The following is a 20659-nucleotide window of genomic DNA, read 5'->3' as shown; positions in this document are numbered from 1 at the left end:
TTTTTGTTTTTGTTGGTCTTTTTACTTCCCTTTCCATTCATTTGGGTCTTTCAATGTTTCCCTGTATTTTTCATCTTCATTCTTTATTATAATACAGCAATATTCTATTATATTCATGTATTGCATTTATTTACTCACTTCCCAATTGATGGCCTTGTAATGCAATTTTGTTTCTAATTCTGTAATACTGAAAAAATGCCACTAAAATATGTTTTTGTATATATTCATATACATATATGTACATATATGTATATAAATATGAAAGCTTTCTTTTTGACAGTGATTTCCTTTGATTACCTGCTTAGCAGGGGAATAAAAAATAAACCATTTACTTAATCAAATCACGTTGTAATTGATGTGTACAGCCATGTTATATTCCAGTTAAAACGGAGAGGTTAAACAACTTCCTCATGATAACTCAGTTAATAAGAGAAGTAGAATTTGGACTCAAGTCCTTAAGCACAGTTTTTTTTCTTATCCATATTTCCACATTTATCATGAAGCACAAGAAAAATCAGATCAGAAAGGAAAAAAAAAATGAGAAAAAAAGTAATCAAACAACAAAAACACTGAAAATATTATTTTATGATCCACATTAAGTCCTCATAGACCTCTTCCTGGCATTAGAAGTTTATTGGATTCAGCCTGAATCACTTCATTATTGAAAAGAGCCACGTCCATCAGAATTGATCATCACATAATCTTGTCATTTGTGTGTACAGAATCTATATTCTCTTGGTTCACTTAGCATCAATTCATGTAACTCTTTCCAGGCCTCCCTGAAATCATCCTGCTGATTGTATCTTATAGGATAATAATATTCCAAAACATACATATAAACCATAGCTTATCCAGCTATTCCCCAGCTGATGGACATCCTCTCAATTTCTAGTTCCTTGTCACTACAAAAAGGGCTGCTATAAACATGTTTGCATATGTAGGTCATTTTTCCTTTTTTATGATTTCTTTGGGACAAACCCATTAGAAACACAGCTGGATCAAAGCAGTTTGCTAGCCTTTTGGGCAGAGCTTCAAATTGCTCTCCAGAATGATTAGATCAGTTTACAACTCCACTGGCAATATATTAGTGTCCCACTTTTCCCACATCCCCTCCAATATTTGTCATTTTTTTTCCTGTCATCTTAGCCAATCTGAGAACTGTGTGGTGGCAATTCAGAGTCATCTTAATTTGAAATTGTTTAATCAATACTGATTTAGAACATTTTTTCACATGAGTAGAAATGGCTTTAATTTCTACCTCTGAAAATTGTCCATTCATATTCTTAGACCATTTACCAATCGAAGAATGTTCAAGCACTTATTTTGCTATAACTTCCTGATTTATTCTCTTTTATTTCTTAAGATCTCAGCTATTTGGCCTCCATCTTAAAAAAAAAAATCATTTGAATGAATGAAAAAAATATAATGTATTAAGTGTCTACTCTTTGCCAGATACTGTTCTATGGAATGGGAACATTTTTTCAATAGATCCTTTTCTGCAAGAATGGAGAGTGCTACTGCATATAAAGTAATTTTGATGTGAGGGATCATGGGCTTTGTGAGTGAACTCCTTGAGCAATAAATGGAAACATCATTTTTTAAATATCAGTGCTATTACTTATTTATATACCCTCTAAAAATTGGCAGAAAAATAATGGATTTACAGAAGATAGTTAGAAAGTTGTGAACATTACCGATCAGTTTATATTTGTGAGAAGTGCTATCAAAGGCTTAGATAGACTCATATAAACAAGGCAAGTAATTTGAATCTTAGCCAAGAACCCAGGGCTTATTGCACAATTATTTTCCCAAATGGTAGACTAAGAAGTTTCTATGCTAATAGACCTTAGGTCTTAGAGAATTATATTTTAAATAGCAAAGTAAGCAGAGTTGCATTCAAGAATATTTTATCCTGCAAAGTTGAGCCTAATCTGGATTGGGAAAAAAATGGATATTTGATGAATTGAAAAACTTTCAGATATTTGCAACAAAAGGAGCAGAATTTAATGGAAAATCAAATACAAAACATCCAAAAGAAATATAAAGAAATCATTAAAGATGAATTATAATGCACTAATTAAGGTTAAAATAGTTATTTATGATTTATGAAAGTATTATTAAAATTAACAATTATCATTATTAGTGATAGTATTCCAGTTTGAAAGGAAGGTTAGCATTCCCAATAAGATCTGGAGTGAAACAAGGTTGCCCACTATCACCGTTACTATTTAATATTGTATTAGAAACGCTAACTTTGGCAATAAGAATTGAGAAAGAGATTAAAGGAATAAAAATAGGCAATGAGGAAACAAAATTATCACTCTTTGCTGATGACATGATGGTATACTTAGAGAACCCCAGAGATTCTACTAAAAAGTTATTAGAAATAATCCACAACTTTACCAAAGTTGCTGGTTATAAAATAAACCCACATAAGTCATCAGCATTCTTATATATCACTAACAAAATCCAACAGTCAGAGTTACAAAGAGAAATTCCATTTAAAGTAACTACTGATAATATAAAATATTTAGGAATCTATCTGCCAAGGGAAAATCAGAAACTTTATGACAAAATTACAGACCACTTTTCACAGAAATTAAGTATGATCTAACCAATTGGAAAAATATTAAATGCTCTTAGATAAGGCAAGCAAATATAATAAAGATGACAATATTACCTAAACTAATATATTTATTTAGTGCTATATCAATCAGACTCCCAAAAAAATATTTTAATAACCTAGAAAAATAATAAAAAATTATATAGAAAAAAGGTCAAAATTTCAAAGGGAATTAATGAAAAAAAAAAAATCCAATGAAGGTGGCTTACTTATCAGATCTAAAATTATTTATAGAGCAGCATTACCAAAACCATTTGGTATTGCTAAGGAATGATTAGTTGATCAGTGGAATAGGTTGGTTCAAGGACAAAACAGTCAACAACTATAGCAACCCTAGTCTTTGACAAACCCAAAAACCCCGCTTTTGGGATGAAACTTTTACAAAAATTGCTGGGAAAATTGGAAAATTTAAAAACTAGGATGATCCACACTTAATACCGTACACCAAGATAAGGTCAAAATGGGTTCATGACCTAGGCATAAAGAATTAAATTATTAATAAATTAGAGGAACACAGGATAGTTTACCTCTCAGACCTGTGGAAGAGGAAGGAATTTATGACCAAAGCAGAACTAGAGATCATTACTGATCACAAATGAAAATTTCGACTATACCAAACGAAAAGTTTTGTCAAACAAAACAATTCAGACAAGATTAGAAGGAAGCAATATACTGGGAAAATATTTTACAGTCAAAGGTTCTGATATCTCATTTAAAATATTGGAAATTACCTCTAATTTATAAAAATCAAGCCATTCTCCAATTGAAAAATGGTCAAAGGATAACAGACAACTCAGATGAAAAATTGAAACAATTTTTGTCATATGAAAAGATGCTCCAAGTCATTATTAATCAAAAATCAAAATTAAGACAACTCTAAGATACCACTACATACCGTCAGATTGGCTAAGATGACGGAAAAATAATGATGATTTTGGAGGGATGCGGGAAAACTGGGACACTTGATACATTTTGGTGGGTTTGGAGTGTCCAACCATTCTGGACACTTTGGAACTATGCTCAAAAGTTATCAAACCACCCTTTGATCCAACAGTGTTACTACTGGGCTTTATCCCAAAGAATCAAAAGAAGGAAAGGGCCTGTTGTGACGAATGTTTGTGGCCCTCTTTGTAGTGGGTAGAAACTGGAAAAATAAGTGGATGCCCACGTTGGGAATGGTGAATAAAATTGGTTATGAATATTTGGAATTTTTTTCTGTGAAATGACCCAAACACAGAAAGGTCTGGAAGACTTCAGAACTGATGTGAGTGAAAGAAGAGGAAGGAATTATATCTTCAACAATACTATATGATGACCAATTCTGATGGACTTCCATCCTCACAATTGATCAACAAATCATTTCAAAGGACGATAATGAACGAACCAGGTAACCCAACGAAAAAACTTTGGGAATGACTAAGAAATTCATTGAATTCCCAATCCCATATTTTTGCCCACCCATTTTTTTTCACAGGCTAATTTACAATATTTCAGAGTCTGATTCTTTTTGTACACAAAATAACGGTTTGGTCGTGTATACTTATTGGTATCTAATTTTATTTTAATACATTTAACATCTACTGGACATCTTGCCATCTAAGATTTGGGGGCAAAGAGGGGAAAAATTGGAACAAGAGGTTTGGCAATTGTCAATGCTGTAAAGTTACCCATATATAAACCTGTAAATAAAAGGCTATTAAATAAAAAAAAAGGAAGGTTAGGTTGGAGTTATGTATGATTAGGTAATTCTAAAACTATAATTGCATAGGAAAATAATATAAGGATATTATAATAAGGAATAAAAAGGTAAAATGGGAGAAGATCATGTGACAGGGAAAGGGTAAAAAGAGAGGCTGAGAGAGAAAATAATGAGTAAAAGCAACTGGGCATCAATAAAAAAAAAGGTAATTCTGTCTATACTAAAAATGATTTTGTCAAAACAAGAAATCCTACAGGGTCAGTTTGTTCTGTATCAAAAAGGAATAGAAGGAGATAGAATTCCTGAATGGGCCCCCCTTAGATACTGGGTTAGATCCAGGGACATAGTATTTTACTGGTGTTTATTCACTTCCTCAAACAAATGGGACCCAAAACTTTTGTGGGTCTTATCTTTTGATATTGTTTCCTGCTGTGGTTTGGCCATAGAATTATACCCTTCAAGAAGTAGATCCTTACTGGGTGTTCAAAACCTGGCTGATACCAGACCCAGTAAGAGATGCTTCTTTGTTTGGACAGAAGTTATTATGCAGTCTGAGCAAACATCTCAAGTGACATGGCTTGGAACCTAGAAGAGACAAATCTACATAGGAGGTGAAGCCAAGAAGGGCTAAAAAGAAGTACTAGAAGAATGATAAGAAGTGAATGAATGAGGGGAGTTAACAAAGATAATAGCCAAAGTTACCATGAAGCACATTGTTTCAAAGAACTGAGGTTATCATGGATTGTTTGTATCCAATTAGCCTCTTGTAGAATGAGATGGAGTTCTAACTGCTGAGATTCATTAATGCATATGCATCAGGAGGTCTTGGCCAATGTACAAGTGCTTCTGCTTGAGGCAAGATGTTAAGCCAGGGCTATTCTGCTATCTGAAGCCACATTTGTTAGGAAATTCAAAGAATGCTGCATTTCCTGAAGACTGGACTGTTTCATTGGCTAACTGGTGAATAGTGTCTGTTAAGTTAGAGAGAATGAGTTCATGGTGTAAGGGTCCATAAAAAGCCATGAAATACTCTGATCTTTTTTTAAGGAATCTTAGAGAATATTTTCCCAGAACACATTTTAACCTTTTCAAGGTTGAGATTCCAGATTTCAAGTTATTAACAATGGAAAGAGACCACCTGTGTTCTACAACAAAAGAAAGCAGGAGATGTAATGGGCTGAAGCTCAAGTTGATGCACCGAGGTCCCAAGCATGTGAGACTAAATAGTAATTGGACCATTCTCTATTAATATATACTTGGAGAAAGAATGGCCCCACCCACTCTTTGTGCAAGTTTTCATGTGTTGTATAGGAAATGATGTAGGGACGATGTTGGTGGATGGAAAGAGAAAGGCGGGGAGAGAGGCAGAGAGACTGCTGGCTGGGTTCGTGTGGCAGCTACTCACATTCCTATTGCCATCCCCGTTCACCTCCATAAAGAATAAAGATCGAAGATTTTCCCTTAACCTGAATTCCTGACTCCAGCTGATTTTAAAATACGTGGTCATCACAACAATGTGTACTTTGCCTGTGTTCAATACAGCCCTGGTCACCTGATGCCCAATACAACTAAATCTTTTGACTCCAACTTTCAACATCTTGTTTCGGTGATGTTGCCAGAGCTGCAGATACTGACAATGACCTTGGGAGAAGAGTTAAGAGTATTAGAGTCATCATTTAAAGAATTTGGAGCAGTTTGGGGGAGAATATAGGGAGTTCTTTCCTTTATTCTGTCATCTTTGCTCCATCTCCCCACAATATAAAACTTTATAAATATAAAGATTTTTTAACATGTAATTGAATAAAAATAAAGCACAGAGGAATAAGAAAGAAGTTGAATTATACCTGGAGATCTATTTTCAATGCTTATATTATTTATGTATATTATTGTTTACTGGAGATACTTTCTAATTATAACAGTAGTAGCTCTCTGGCTTCATCAACAGTCTTAAATATCTAGGATGTAAAGTATCCATACTATTCCCTGTAGGAAAATATATATATATATATATATATATATATATATATATATATATATCTACTACCGGTGACAATATTATGAGTTCAGGAAACCTAGTGTTGAGTGGTTATAGTAGCAACATCTACAATGCTCACAGATTCTTAACTTAGGGCAGACAGAGCTCAGATCACCATGTTGAGTCATTCTATGTATCTAATGGCTCTAAGTAGGACAGAGTATAAGAAAGAAATGCTTCATGCTGAAGCTAATTTTTTTGCAGTGTGTAATGGTGCTGGGAAAGGTGAAGTCAATAAATATTTGTTTAAGTTTCCTCAATAATCATTTATGGGAAATTCTAGTCAAACCTTTACCCAAATACTCAGAGGATAAATCATTCAATTATATGAAAATATGCATCCAATTGTACATTTTGGGGGATAACTAGGTTAATATTTTTGAAGATATGTTACTTCACTTAGAGAATACCAGAGAATCATCCAAAAAGCTACTTGAAACAATTAAAAACTTACCCAATGTTCCAGGATTTAAAATAAGTGCACACATATCAGCATTTATTTATTTTACTAACAAAGCCCAGGAACTAGCAATACTAAGATTATGGGATGATCAATTGTGATGGACTTGGCTTTTTTCAACAATGATTCAAGGCAATTCCAGTGGACTTGGGATGAAAAGAGCCATCCACATCCAGACAGAATTATAGAGACTGTCTGCGGATGAAAGCAAAATGTTACCTCTATTTCTTCATCAGCAAAATGAGGATAAAAAATGGAACCTATTTTAAAAAGTTGTTATAATAATCAAATGATTTATAAATTGGTTACTACAGAATGTAACACTGAAAATTCTATATATATTTTCCCTATTATTAATTGCCTTCAATGTATTAATAGGTATGCAAAAAAACAAAAATAACATAATCCCTGGTTTAAAGGAGACAGCGTGATGTCAATGTAATGTATGTTTCTCTGTGTATATAGACCATATATGTATATATGTTAAATGGATATGTAAACATATATGCATTTTAAATATATAAATATATATGTATACATACCTATTGTAACTAATTAATTGAAGAAAATTAAAATAGAAAAAAGGACTAAGATTAAAAGCTGGTTTAAAAAATATTCTTGTAGTAGGTAGGATTTAATTGAGACTGGAAAAAAAAACAAGAGATTAATAAATCTTTTAAAATAATTGTGGAAGAAATTCTATATCTTAAGCCCAGACTGCTATCCTGTTTGGTACATATGTTTACAATCTTTTTATACTGGACAGTCACCATCAAACTCCATTATGGGACAATTATTAAGTTGGATGTTTACACATAATATTTTGAATTATAGTTTCCTCTTTTTGCTTCTTCTTGGGAGACATCTTCACTAATGATAGCAAAAAGAGATTTGAGTTGATTTCAAATAATATGAATGGAAAATAAACCCCTGATATTAACTATCCCCTCTAATTTCAAGGAAAGACTATTCTCTAAAGGCAAATTTCCACTTATTATTGATTTGGACCCTAGCCAAGCAAGCTCATTAGTTCCTGGCATCCCTTTCATACTGTGTGTTGAGATACATGTAAAACTGGCAGCCTCCATGCAGAATCAGGTGATTTGTATAACAGGAATATGTGTTTCTCACTCTGAGTTTTGCTGCATAAACAGAGACCTTGTCTTATAGCAGTCAGTTCAAAAAGGAGTTTAATTTTCCATTTTCATAGATTATTCAAAAGCTGATTACTGGTTTAATTCTGATTCCGATAAAAGTTGAGGGAACATGGTATTTTCTACTAATTGACATTGTTTGCTACTATTTACAAGTTCAGCATTCATGGATTTAGGAATCAATCATCTCTAGAGATTACTGTAGATGTACCTCAAAAATCCCTTCTATTTCCTGTTTCCAAAGAAAGATTGATAATACAAAATTTCTGCAAATCTGCTGATTTGAAAGCAACTGCCAGGTAAAGATTGATACTCTTTTTATATCATCCTTTTCACTATCATCATTGCATATTTAATGGATAGCTACTGCTTTGAGAGCTCTCTGCTAGGCCCCAAGAATAATAGGAAGTATTAGCCACTCAATTCAATATCACACACACACACACATACACACACACAGAAAACCCATCAATTCAGATTTTGGAGACCACAAACTAAATGTCTATTGATTCTTGTAGATAATTTGTGTAATTAATTTTAAGAAAAGTGTAGTCATTAAGGCTAGTTACTGAGCAAACATTTCTTAAAGGTCAAAAAGGAACAAATTCTGAAAGAAATGGAGTATGAAAATGGAGGGCCCTCAGGTAAGGGCAATTGTACAAGTAAAATCAGGAAAAATCAGGGATTTATGATCAGTATACTTTGACTGAAACAGTGTCTTTATTAATTAGAACATTATGGAAATACGGTTGTGCAATTGGGTATTTCCCACTTTAAAACAGTACTTGAATTTTCAGGCAATGGACTTGATGATTTTCTTTAGCTTTCTAGATGCTTTGTACCAAGACTGATGATAACAAAGACTTTTCTTCCATCAAGTCTAAGATAAAGGCACCAGGAGTCAACTTTCTATTCAGAATCTTCTGTTGTTCCCATGAACATTTCCCTCAATCTCTGCTAAAATTATTATAGAGACAAGGAATGATCTGAATCTCTTGTTTGTCCTCATCAAATGAAAATAAATATTAAATCTATTACTGCATGTTACATTTGAAAAGCAAGAATAAAACTAGCAGGCAATGGGTTTTTGTAGGTAGGAAACATTTCACCTTCTAAATCTCTGATAATAACCCTAACATTAAAGACAAAGGAAGGTTTTTGAATATAAAGGTTTTTTCCTATAAGATTAGAAATCATAATTTTAGAGAAATAAGAATGGCAACTAATGGTTGGGAAGATTTTAAATAGATTACACCAAATGGTAATGGACATTTTTTCTGGATTGTGCTTTACTTTAAAAAAATCTCTTCAACTATTTGTCTTTTTTAGATTAGATATTTAGTGAATTCTCAGATTCATGTGCATTTGGAGAATAAATTCAAAATTAACAAGCATAATTTTAATAGGCAAGAGTATGCCATGTTCTCCATTCACTATAGCTATGGATTTTGTCCATTCAGAATTTTCAGCATTTGGACATTGCTTCTATTAGGTTCATTTCATATCTATGACTTTGTATTTTCTGGCTATCATTCTCAGAACCATGACAGATCCTATTACCTACCCCTAATTCTACCCCCTCTTCACATGCAAACCTAATATCTCCTCTAAACTCTAGTTTTCTTATTTGTTGTCCTTTAAAGTACGAGTACATCTTATTACATTCTTTCCTCATCTATCCTTTATGAATTTTTCACAAAATCATATTTGATTTGGATTTTTAGTAAATACTAATTTCAAAAGTGAATTAATATTAATTAATTTACAAATAAATTTATAAATCTATAACGTCATTGGTATGAATAGATTTCTTTATGAACTCAACCCTTCCTAATTAGACTGGAATCTGATCTTTCACTTGGGGTATCAGTGAGTTTTCTGGACTACTGAGAAATTAAGTATTTCTGCCAGAAGTACAAGTTAGTTTTGTGGTAGAATCACAGGTTAGTATTAGTCAGAGAATATAAGAATCTTTTTGAATTCAAGATTGATGTTTAATCAAATAGGAAAACTTGCCATTCATATTAGAAACACACACACACACACACACACACACACATATATATATATATATATATATCTTCTGTCTTCATTTGTTAAGATATACCACTCGTCTATGTCCCTCTCATTGCACTATTCTTCTTTGCAGGATACATCTTAAAATTCCTTTCACCTTTAGCCATGATGATCTCTGGTAGAAATCACAGTGCTGCTCCAGCTATTCTCATTCTCTTGGGATTCTCTGACTATCCAGAATTCCAGATTCTTCTCTTTCTGATATTTTTGACCATCTATGTGATCACTGTGATGGGGAATGTTGGCATGATCGCAATCATTATTATGAACCCCAAATTGCACACTCCAATGTATTTTTTCCTAAAACATTTGTCCTTTGTGGATTTCTGTTACTCCACTGCAGTTACACCAAAGTTGCTGGGAAACTTAGTTACAGAAGATAGGACAGTGTCTCTCTCTGCTTGTATCACACAATTCTTCATTTTTGTTACCTGTGCTTTGACTGACAACTTCATGTTGGCAGTGATGGCATATGACCGCTTTGTGGCCATTTGTAAACCCCTTTTGTACCTGGTTATCATGTCCCAGAAACGTTGTGTCCTGTTGATGGCTGCAGCATACATCTGGGGCACACTCTTCACTCTGACCTTAACCTACTCTCTCCTTACATTATCTTTTTGTGGGACTAACATCATTGATAATTTTGTTTGTGAGTATTCTGGCATACTTTATGCCTCTTGCTCTGACAAACATTTCAGTGAGCTGTTTCTTTTTACAGTAGCTAATATTAATATGCTGAGCACACTCATGGCCATAATATCTTCTTATATTTTTATTTTTGTAACTGTCATGAAGATGCATTCAGTTAGGGCAAAATATAAGGCTTTCTCTACTTGTGCTTCTCACTTGACAGCTGTTGGACTCTTTTATGGAACAGTCATTTTCCTCTACTGTATACCCAATACTAAAAATTCCTGGTTTACTGCTAAATTGGGAACCGTTTTCTATGCAGTGGTCATCCCCATGCTGAACCCCCTTATATACAGTCTGAGGAACAATGAAGTGAAGGAAGCATTCAAGAAGTTAGTGGTCAAAATATGATTCCTCAATAAATTATTACAATCATCTTCATTATCACTAGTACCACCAGCACTATGAAAAAATAACAGCATCTAAACTAACAGAAAAAACTAAACAGTATCAACCTTTGTTATTTAAATAATTAGTTTGAACTGATTTTCATTAAATGAAAAATGTATACATTCACTGGTTCTTAGTGTGCCCCACTGTTTTTTTTTTTTTTGTTTGTTTGTTTGTTTGTTTGCTTTTTTCTGTTGTTAAGGATTTTATATTCTTTGTCGGGGAAGGAGCCAGAATGTACATATAAAATAGAGCATAACAATAATTGTATAAATATGTATGCATATATTGGCTTTAACATATTTCTACCATGTTTAATATATATTTGATTATTTGCCATCTGGGGGAAAGGAGAGAAAATTGGAACACAAGGTTTTGTAAGGGCTAATGTTAAATAATTGTCCATGCATGTGTTTTGAAAAATTAAAAAAAGAATAAAAATATATAAATAGAGCATAAGCAAAATATACAAGGTAAATATCAGGTAATTCTTGAGGGTGGGCCACATGACTCACTGATCCTGAGGGTCTCCCTTGAGGGCAACCTTCTTGTTAGAAACTTTTATTGCTGTTCTTAACTGTTCAGATACTAAGCTAACAAATAAGAAGAGACAGATGATAGGGAAAGGGTTTATTATAATAAGTAGTGACTTTATTCAACCTACAATTTATCCATATAGTTTGTCCTTTTTAATTTTTTAATATTCTATTTCATGAAACTTTTTCCTTTTGAATTGATTTTATATAATATAGGTCTTTTATTAAAAGGGTTTCATGTAGAAGCTGTATTTTGGGCTGAGTTTTGAAGGAAACATGGAGTTCTAAAAGACAGTTTTAAGAGGGGGAAATTCTCTTCAGGTATGGCTTAGCCAATGCAAAGGTTCAAAGATGTGAGTTATGGAGGATGGTGTGTGAGAAACAGCAAGAAGTGCCCCCCTGTTTTTAACCTATGTCTATAAGAAGTAAGAATTTGAGAACTTGAAAAAAAATGTAGCTGCCCAAATCCCCTTGACCTTGGACTGGTCTGTATCACATTAACTTAATTTTTTCCCTTAATATAACAAGCAGAATGCAATCATTTTTTAAAGAACACGTGTTTTGTTTTATTCTGGTCTTCCCTAGTTCTTTTTAGATCTTCCTAATCTGTCTAGTAGGTGCTGAATTAATGTGTTGGATTTGGGAGAAATTGTGCTAGAAAATAAGATACTGACAGATGTGATTTATTGATTCAAGAAGAGAATGGGGATCAAACACTCAGAAATATTATCAGGTTGAGGTAATTCAATGCAATGGTAAACTATCTTATAAAATGCATTATTTTCTGGAAATAATGGGTGTATCCCTCTTTTCTTAAATTTACTACTTCATAATCTCTGCATTTAGTACCTCATTTTTCTTTAAGGATCAATTGAAGTACCATCTTCTAAAGCTGAGACATTTTCTAATCCTTTTCTCCCTAATAGTATGTATTCATTATCCTAAGACAGATTGTATGTAGGTTTGTGTATTCAAATATGTCTATATTTACCTAAACATCTATATGCATATATGTCTAACTATATACATGAATCTATACGTATATTCAGAAATATTATTTTTGTTGTAGTTATAATTAATTGTATAGGAAATGCTTAATGTTTCTAAAGATAACTGCAAGGCATTAAACAAGACCAAATGACCTTCATGGTGATCGTTTTATTGAGGCAAGTGTGACAATAAGTACAACAGTCATAGTTTCTGGGTAATTTAATCATTTTATTAATAAGGCTAGCAGATTATTAATAAAGGGTGGTCATTTGATTGTCTTTCAGGCTAAAGATCCCTCATGATGGTAAAGTCACAGTTTATATTCCCTTAAAGAAGAAATGTTCCTAATTTCCATTGTTTAACACAATGAGAGGAGGGCTATTTTGGGGCATATGATTTGGATCTCTCAAATCTTGCTCAAAGACATATTAGTTTCCATATTGCCTGTCTTGATAATTGGTAGAGTCAATATCTTCCTCTAATGTGTCTGAGGAAACACAATGAGCAGAAATACACTCATTAATTTAAGCTTTTGATTTCTTTTGCTGTCTGATTATATCCTAACTTAAATTAATATCTAGCAAAGAGTTCCCACATAGGTTGATTTATGGTTAAGGAAATTAAAAGGAAAAATCCTTGGTCTAATCCAATATCTACTTTTTAACAATCAGATAGAAATATTCCTTTCTCACAAAAGGTAGATTTACCAAATAGTAAGTTTTGGGGAAAATTCATCTTGTGTTTAAGAGGATTCATTTCCAAACCTTAGTTTAATGCATACACCACCAATATATTCTCACTGAGAACAAAAATGTATGATGATAGAATGTTACTTAGAATTCAATACTGCTTTTAAATGAATTTGTAATCTTTTAATCCAAATGTTTCTATCTATGTGAAAAATAAAGATATATATGTGTGAAGCAATATCTATCTTATTTCAAGTTAAATGTCTGCCTAATTTTTATGGTAAGTTAAACTTGATCTTTTTTGAAGCAAACAGATTAAAATGATAATGTATAGTATGAATTTGAACGTTCATATGCTTAAAAAAATCTTTCCTCCTCTTCCCACCCCCCCTAAAAAAATAAGAAAACTCCTTTTCACCCATGTACAACATTTTAGATTATGAGAATATTGCTTTGATCTCTGGTTTATTGATCAAGGTGAAAAAGAGAGTGGATGAATGTCATATGCAGCATTCTTCTCCCCCCTCTTTTTTCCAACATATTTTATTTTGGCATATTTCCCTTGAACTTACATCAAACTTATCTCTTTTACATTAGAATTATCCACATATTATATAGTATTTCAGATTCTGAAGTTTGGGGTAAAATCCTTTTTTTTTTTTTTTTTTTTTAAGAAACCTATTAAACTATTCTTCTAGATTAAAGAGCTGCTGTTGTTCAATATTTTCAACTGTGTCTGATTCTTAGTGACCCCATTTGGACTTTTTTTCTTTAGACCACGTCAGATAGAAGGGAAATGATTCAAACATTTTAAATGACTTTCCTTGCACCACATAGGTGATTGTTTCACATTTGAATTAAAGTCTTTTTAACTACATACCTCCACTCTATCCTCTATGACATCTAGATCTTTATAAACAATAATAAAGTATGGTAATGATAACAGAATATCAATGTTATGGAAGAAGACATATATAATCATTGTCATTATATCTTTGCTCCAGACAATTAAATGACAAATAGGGAAGAGTAATAGAAGAGCAATTTCATTTAAACGATGAATATTGACTGACTGACATGGCAATGTGCTTTGCAATCTAGAGTAATAAGGCAAAATGATAGCCATGATATTAGTAGAAAAGTTTGGGAAAACACACACACACACACACATACATATATACACACACATAAAAACACACGATTGAATTGATAAAGGTGGTTGATTCCTTTTTAGTATGGAAAGCACATGGAGTTTTTACCCCTTTATATAATATTCACAGAACAAAATATTTTCCTCATCTTTTCACATTGCAAATTGCATCTCATATTGAAGTCTTTGGAGACACGGTTTAATACTCCACAGGGTTAAGAATTTTCTTTCATATATCATACATTTTGGAACATCTATTTAAGAAAAAAAAAACTTGGACAAGTTTCAAATATTTTGTAAATTCACTCTTGTGGAAATCCTCCTTGGTGAGTAATGAAAAAAAAGTGTTATGTTTGCCTTCTAATTGTCTGATCTGAAATTTTCGATACATTTCCTGGTTATGTGATTTAATGCAGAAATTTACTGCTTGTTTTAATACAATTACAAAACATTTGATCAATTCCATCATTTCCAAGGTTACCATGTGCAGATTTCAGTTTTGTTACTACAAAAGGGCTTATAAATTTTAAAATGTATTAAAATAAGTGTTACTCTTATTACTACTATCTTTGAAAGTAAGCACATTAAATATAATTTTCTCCTTCATTTTTCTATAGCTAAAGCATATAAATGTGTTTAATATATACTTCTTAATTGACAGATGTCTGTTTAGTTTGTTTGAACTTTTTGGTTTTTTTGTCCACTTACTATTTAAATTCTTGTATTTTTATTTTAATATGAGGATTGGGTTCAGCTAGATTACTTTTTTAATGAGAAAGAGATTTTTGTTCCAAAGTAGCAATTATCAAATTAATCCAGTGTTAAGTTAGTCCAGTGTTAACTAAGAAATAAAGGGTTGTATTAGTGAAATACTTTAGCTACAAAATGTATTACAATGAATTACACTTGATATGATAAACATAAATATCTATACTATTAGAACAAAAATTCATTATTTGAGAAAAAACGGTAGAAAAACTGGAAAATTGCATCAAAGAAACTATTCATATATCAACATATTGAATCATACATTAGGATAAAGGCCTAATGCATATATAATTTATACATAATATCTGATATCACAAATCCATCAGGAGAACATGAAATAGTTTATCAGTGCATCATCATAGGGGTCAATCTTGTAGAATAGGTGTCAACTTGACAAACTATACTAAGTACTAAGTGCATGTATATTGAGAATCATTATCTTAATTCCACTAAGTTAACACCTTGTTGTAAGATTACTTGCTTCAAGTACACTTGGCCCTCTACAAGAATTGACTCAAATTTATAAGAATTCAAGCCATTCTCCAATTGATAAATGGTCAAAGGATATGAACAGACAATTTTCAGATGAAGAAATTGAAACTATTTCTAGTCATATGAAAAGGTGCTCCAAGTCATTATTAATCAGAGAAATGCAAATTAAGACAACTCTGAGATACCACTGCACACCTATCAGACTGGCTAAATGACAGGAAAAGATAATGATGAATGTTGGAAGGGTTGCGGGAAAACTGGGACACTGATATATTGTCGCTGTAACAATTCTGGAGAGCAGTTTGGAACTGTGTTCAAATAGTTATCATATTGGGTATACCCTTTGATCTAGCAATGTTTCTACTGGGTTTATGTCCCAAAGGGATGTTAAATCAGGGAAAGGGCCCATATGTGCAAAAATATTTGTGTTAGACCTCTTTGTAGTGGCTAGAAACGTGAAACTGAATGGATGCCCATCAGATAGAGAAAGGCTAAATAAGTTATGGTATATGAATGTTATGGAATATTATTATTCTGTAAGAAACAATCAGCAGGGTGATTTCAGAGAGGCCTGGAGAGACTTACATGAGATAATGCTGAATGAAGTGAGCAGAACAAGGAGATCATTATACACAGCAACAAGTATATGATGATCAATTCTAATGTACCTGGCTCTCCTCAATAATGATTCAAACCAATCCCAATTGTTCAGTGATGAAGAGAGCCATCTATACCCAGAGAGAGGACAATGGGAATTGAGTGTGGACCACAACATAGAATTCTCACTTTTTCTATTGTTGTTTGTTTTTTTTTTTTTATATTTTGTTTTCTTTCCCATTTCTTTCCTTCTTGATCCAATTTTTCTTGTGCAGCAGCACAACTATATAAATATAAATATATATATACACATATATTGGATATAACATATATTTTAACATATTTAACATGTATCAAACTTCCTGCCATCTGGGGGAGAGGATGGGGTGAAGGAGGGGATCATTTGAACCAGAAGATTTTACAAGGGTCAGTGTTAAAAAACTACCCATGCATATGTTTTTTAAATAAAAAACTTTAATTAAAAATAAAACATAAAAAAACATAAGAAAAATATTGCATGATACTTGGTAATCTATTCACTACTATTGTATTGTACATATACATTATTGATTATTTTTTTGTGTTTTCCATTATAATCTAAACTCTTTTGGGTCAATACTAAGTGAAGTACTTGGATCATTCCAAATGCTTTTAAAATGTTAATTAGCTTGTGGATTGATTAGAAATGTCTCTCACTTCACAAACTTGATTATTGAATGGAGGCTTGAAAGGTGCAGGGGATGTTTTCTAATCTTAACAGTAGTTAGCCACTAGGGTCATTAACAGACATAAACATCTAAGAATGAAGTACCCAAATCATTTCATGAAGAGAACATGTCTAGCAGTGATGTTAATATTATTAGCTTAGGAATGCTAGTGTCCAATGGTCACAGAAGCAGCATCTACTGAATGTAGAGTTGAGATTCTAGGGTTTGCTAAGCTCTCAGATCACCGATCTAGAGTTATTTTATGTATCTACTGGCTAAATAGAAGACAGAATAAGGAAGAAATCCTTCATCCTTATTCCCTAGACAAGTTTTTACTCAGCTTTAATTGCCTTAGGCAAGGTGATGTCAAGAAATATTTATTTAATTCTCTCAATAAGCATTTATTAATGTAACGTCAGACAAGTCTTCCCCTAAGTCCTCTAAGGGAATTGAATTGCCATTCAAATATTTAATAACTTACATCTAATTTTTCACTTTATAATGTTAGGGGAAAACTATATTAATATTTGTGAAAGAATTCTATCTGCAAATCAATTTTTAGTAGATTCCATTTTTGGCAAGTCAAACAACAGAAGTATTCTTTTTTTCTTAAAATTACTTCTTTTGAGACCATATATATAAGGTCACTAGAGAGTCTCTTGGGTCTGGGTCCCAAAGGATTTGGAGGCAAATAAAATTTCTTCAACAAAGTATACACATTAAGTAAAATTATGTGTATTTGACATTGAGCTTTATCATAAAATAGAGATAACCTATCTTTGAACAAAACTGTACTTTTTATTAATTTCTATTAATAATGTATAGCAGTACATTAATTTTGAGCATGATCAATAAAACGGGGTTAGAGAGTGATCTAATCATGAAGCTCCTGTGTCACAAGACACTCCTTGTGTACTGTGGACCTGGTAAATGAAACCTGCAGGACAATCAATGTTTTTGGTGAGTAAGCATATTTGCTAATTTTTGACCATTCACTTTCCCCCTGGTCTATTGACTGGAAACTGGAATATTTCTTTCAATAGTTCCTTAAAAGATAAAGCAGAAAGCAACTAGAGAAAAGTGGAAGTGGATGGGATTATCTCTGATCACCTTCATCGTATCATCATCATTCACTTTTTAGTTGTGTAGGCAACTTAATATTAAGCAGGATCAGCTAGTGTAATCAAAGTAATTTTGTGGTATCCTCCACAAAATCGTTTTGATACATGTATTAAGATAATACAGATATGTATAAAGACCAATATTAATGCCATGTAGTTATCATTAAAGGTCCACTGGCAGTTACAATCAAAGCTGAAGAAAATAAGAGACTGAGGAATGTATATAGGTGAGGAAGACAAGACTGTTAGCCAAAGATTAACTTAAGCAAATTATATATGAAATCCTAGACTTAATTCAGTAAGGATCAAGAAGGTTAATGTATTGGTAGATTAACAATCTAGGTAGAATCTAGGTTCACATTCTGCCTGTGAAAAATTCTAGCTTAGTGAAAATAGGGAAAAAAGTGTTAAAGTCTGTAAACTCAAATAATTATTTAAAATTAGCCATTACAAATGTCTAACCTATATCAGTGGAGATGGTTTTCATGTCTGAAGCTCCTTATAACATTGGAAGCAGAGATACAGATAGTTATCACACTCTTTGATTCTAAATTATTATTATTGTGATTTTCTCCATAAACTGAAAATTATTTTTAGAACTTTTTTTCAAGTGTTCAAAAAATGCAATTGTAACAAAAATAAAGCTCCAGTCAACTTAAAACTTTGACAATAAAAATAGTTTATTTGACATATATTAATGTGTTTGACAACTATAATGCTACCAAAGTTGACAAGTATGAAACATAAAATAAAACCTGAAAAGAGACCTGATTGGAAAGTAGACAACCATGACAGTCTTCACTAGAGTAACATAAAGCCTGAAGTAGTGAGATGGAAGCTAAAAAGAAAAAAAAAATAGCTTCATTATGAGGCAGCTCTTCTGAATAGTTAAGATGTAGCAAATACATTTCCTGACATCAATGGTTCATAATTCCTGCTAGTAAAATAAATATCTGCATATAAAGATAGATAATAATAAAACACACAAATGCCTATTGTATCTTACAAAATTTTCCTATAAGTTTGAGAGGAGAGAGTGAACAGAGAATGAACAAGGAATGTTTTGAAAATTGAGAAATTTAGGCGGAGCCAAGATGGCGGAGAAGACACACGCGTCTTTCTAAGCTCTTCTCTTACCCTCTTTATCAATATTATATCGAGCCTCAAAAATAGTCTTGACTGCTACAATTGTAAAGATAAGAATAGAACAACTCACCGGCCAAAGAAAATCTGCAGTCTCGCCAAAAAAGGTTGGTTCCGGGGCCAGGGGGGAGATCGGCGCAGACTGGGAGAGAAATTAGGTTCCGAGGAGAGTCTCAAACCCAGGGTGAAGGCACAGATCCCAGCACAAGTGCGCAGCCCCAACCCGCAGTACGGGCTTTTCCTTGGGGCAGTTGTGATCCTGCACGGCAGGAGGACGCAGCCCGGGTTAGCCTCCAATCTGCACAGGGGGGAGCTCGGCTTGGGGCCATAGAGCTTATCCAGGGCCGATTTGCATTGGGCAGAGACACTGGGCAGAGTTTGTGGCTGTCTGCGTTCTGCGGTCTGCACTCAGCTGCTAATACTCACAGTCCCACAAGAGGCTCCGGCCTGGGCGGTGACACTTTCACCACTTAGTCTCTAGCCCAGGGCAATCGATAATCCACTCAGCCCTACTAAGCAGTTTGATAGCTCGGCCAGTGCTGAATCCACTTCCTGTTGGGGGAAGGGAAAACTCTCACCCAGAGCACTCCCATACCTCGAGGGAAATCGGTTTACATCTTTCCCTGCTCTGCAGAGGAAGCTGGTAACCCCTTGCCTAGGAGACCACCCTAAAGGCTTTAAAACATGAATAAAAAGATGAAAAGAACAATCGACAGCTTTTATGCAGAAAAGAGCAGGTCAGCAAACCTGAAGAGACCTCAAACAGCAAAAATGCATCAGACTGTCCTCCTTTACATAATGCTTCCTCATAGAAGAGACCATTAAAAGTCTCAAAAGAGAGTTAGAAGATAAATGGGGAAAGGAAAGAGAAGCCTTAAAGAGAGACAACAACTTCCTGAAATACGAATTGAAAAGTTAAAAAATTCCCAGGAAGTGCAGGGAAACAAAATTGGTGAATTGGAAAAATAAAAATCTCAGGAAAGTAAGAATTGTGAATTGAAAAAATAAAGAATTCACTAGAAAGTAGGATTTGTGAATTGGAAAAGACAAAGAACTGCAAGAAAGTAGGATCCGTGAATTGAAAAGACAAAGAACACGCAAGAAAGTAGGATCTGTGAATTGAAAAGAAAATAATTCACTAAAAAAAAATTAGTGAAATGGAAAAAATTCCACAGACCAAAACAATACATTCAAAAACCTCAATTGGACATATACAGAAAGAAGTAAAAAAAGCTATTGAAGAAAATAATTCTTTAAAAATTAGAACTGAACAAATTGAAACTAATGATGCATTGAGACAGCAAGAATCAAATAAGCAAAACCAAAAAATGACAAACTG

The 20659-nt window shown here is 33.1% G+C and overlaps 1 protein-coding gene across 1 annotated transcript; it reads left to right on the top strand.

Annotated features, from left to right (window-relative positions):
- Nucleotides 1–10096: 10096 nt before the first annotated feature.
- LOC100934464 (olfactory receptor 5D18-like) lies at nucleotides 10097–11119 on the top strand. Its single transcript, XM_003773814.2, has one exon. The coding sequence runs from the start codon at nucleotides 10153–10155 to the stop codon at nucleotides 11086–11088; it is 936 nt and encodes a 311-aa protein (XP_003773862.1). The 5' UTR covers nucleotides 10097–10152; the 3' UTR covers nucleotides 11089–11119.
- The last annotated feature ends 9540 nt before the right edge of the window (nucleotides 11120–20659 follow it).

The sequence above is a fragment of the Sarcophilus harrisii genome, chromosome 6, assembly GCF_902635505.1.
Source record: "Sarcophilus harrisii chromosome 6, mSarHar1.11, whole genome shotgun sequence".
Taxonomy (NCBI): Eukaryota; Metazoa; Chordata; class Mammalia; order Dasyuromorphia; family Dasyuridae; genus Sarcophilus; species Sarcophilus harrisii.
Note: the sequence above shows the minus strand (reverse complement) of the source record. Positions and strands in the feature narration are given on the sequence as shown.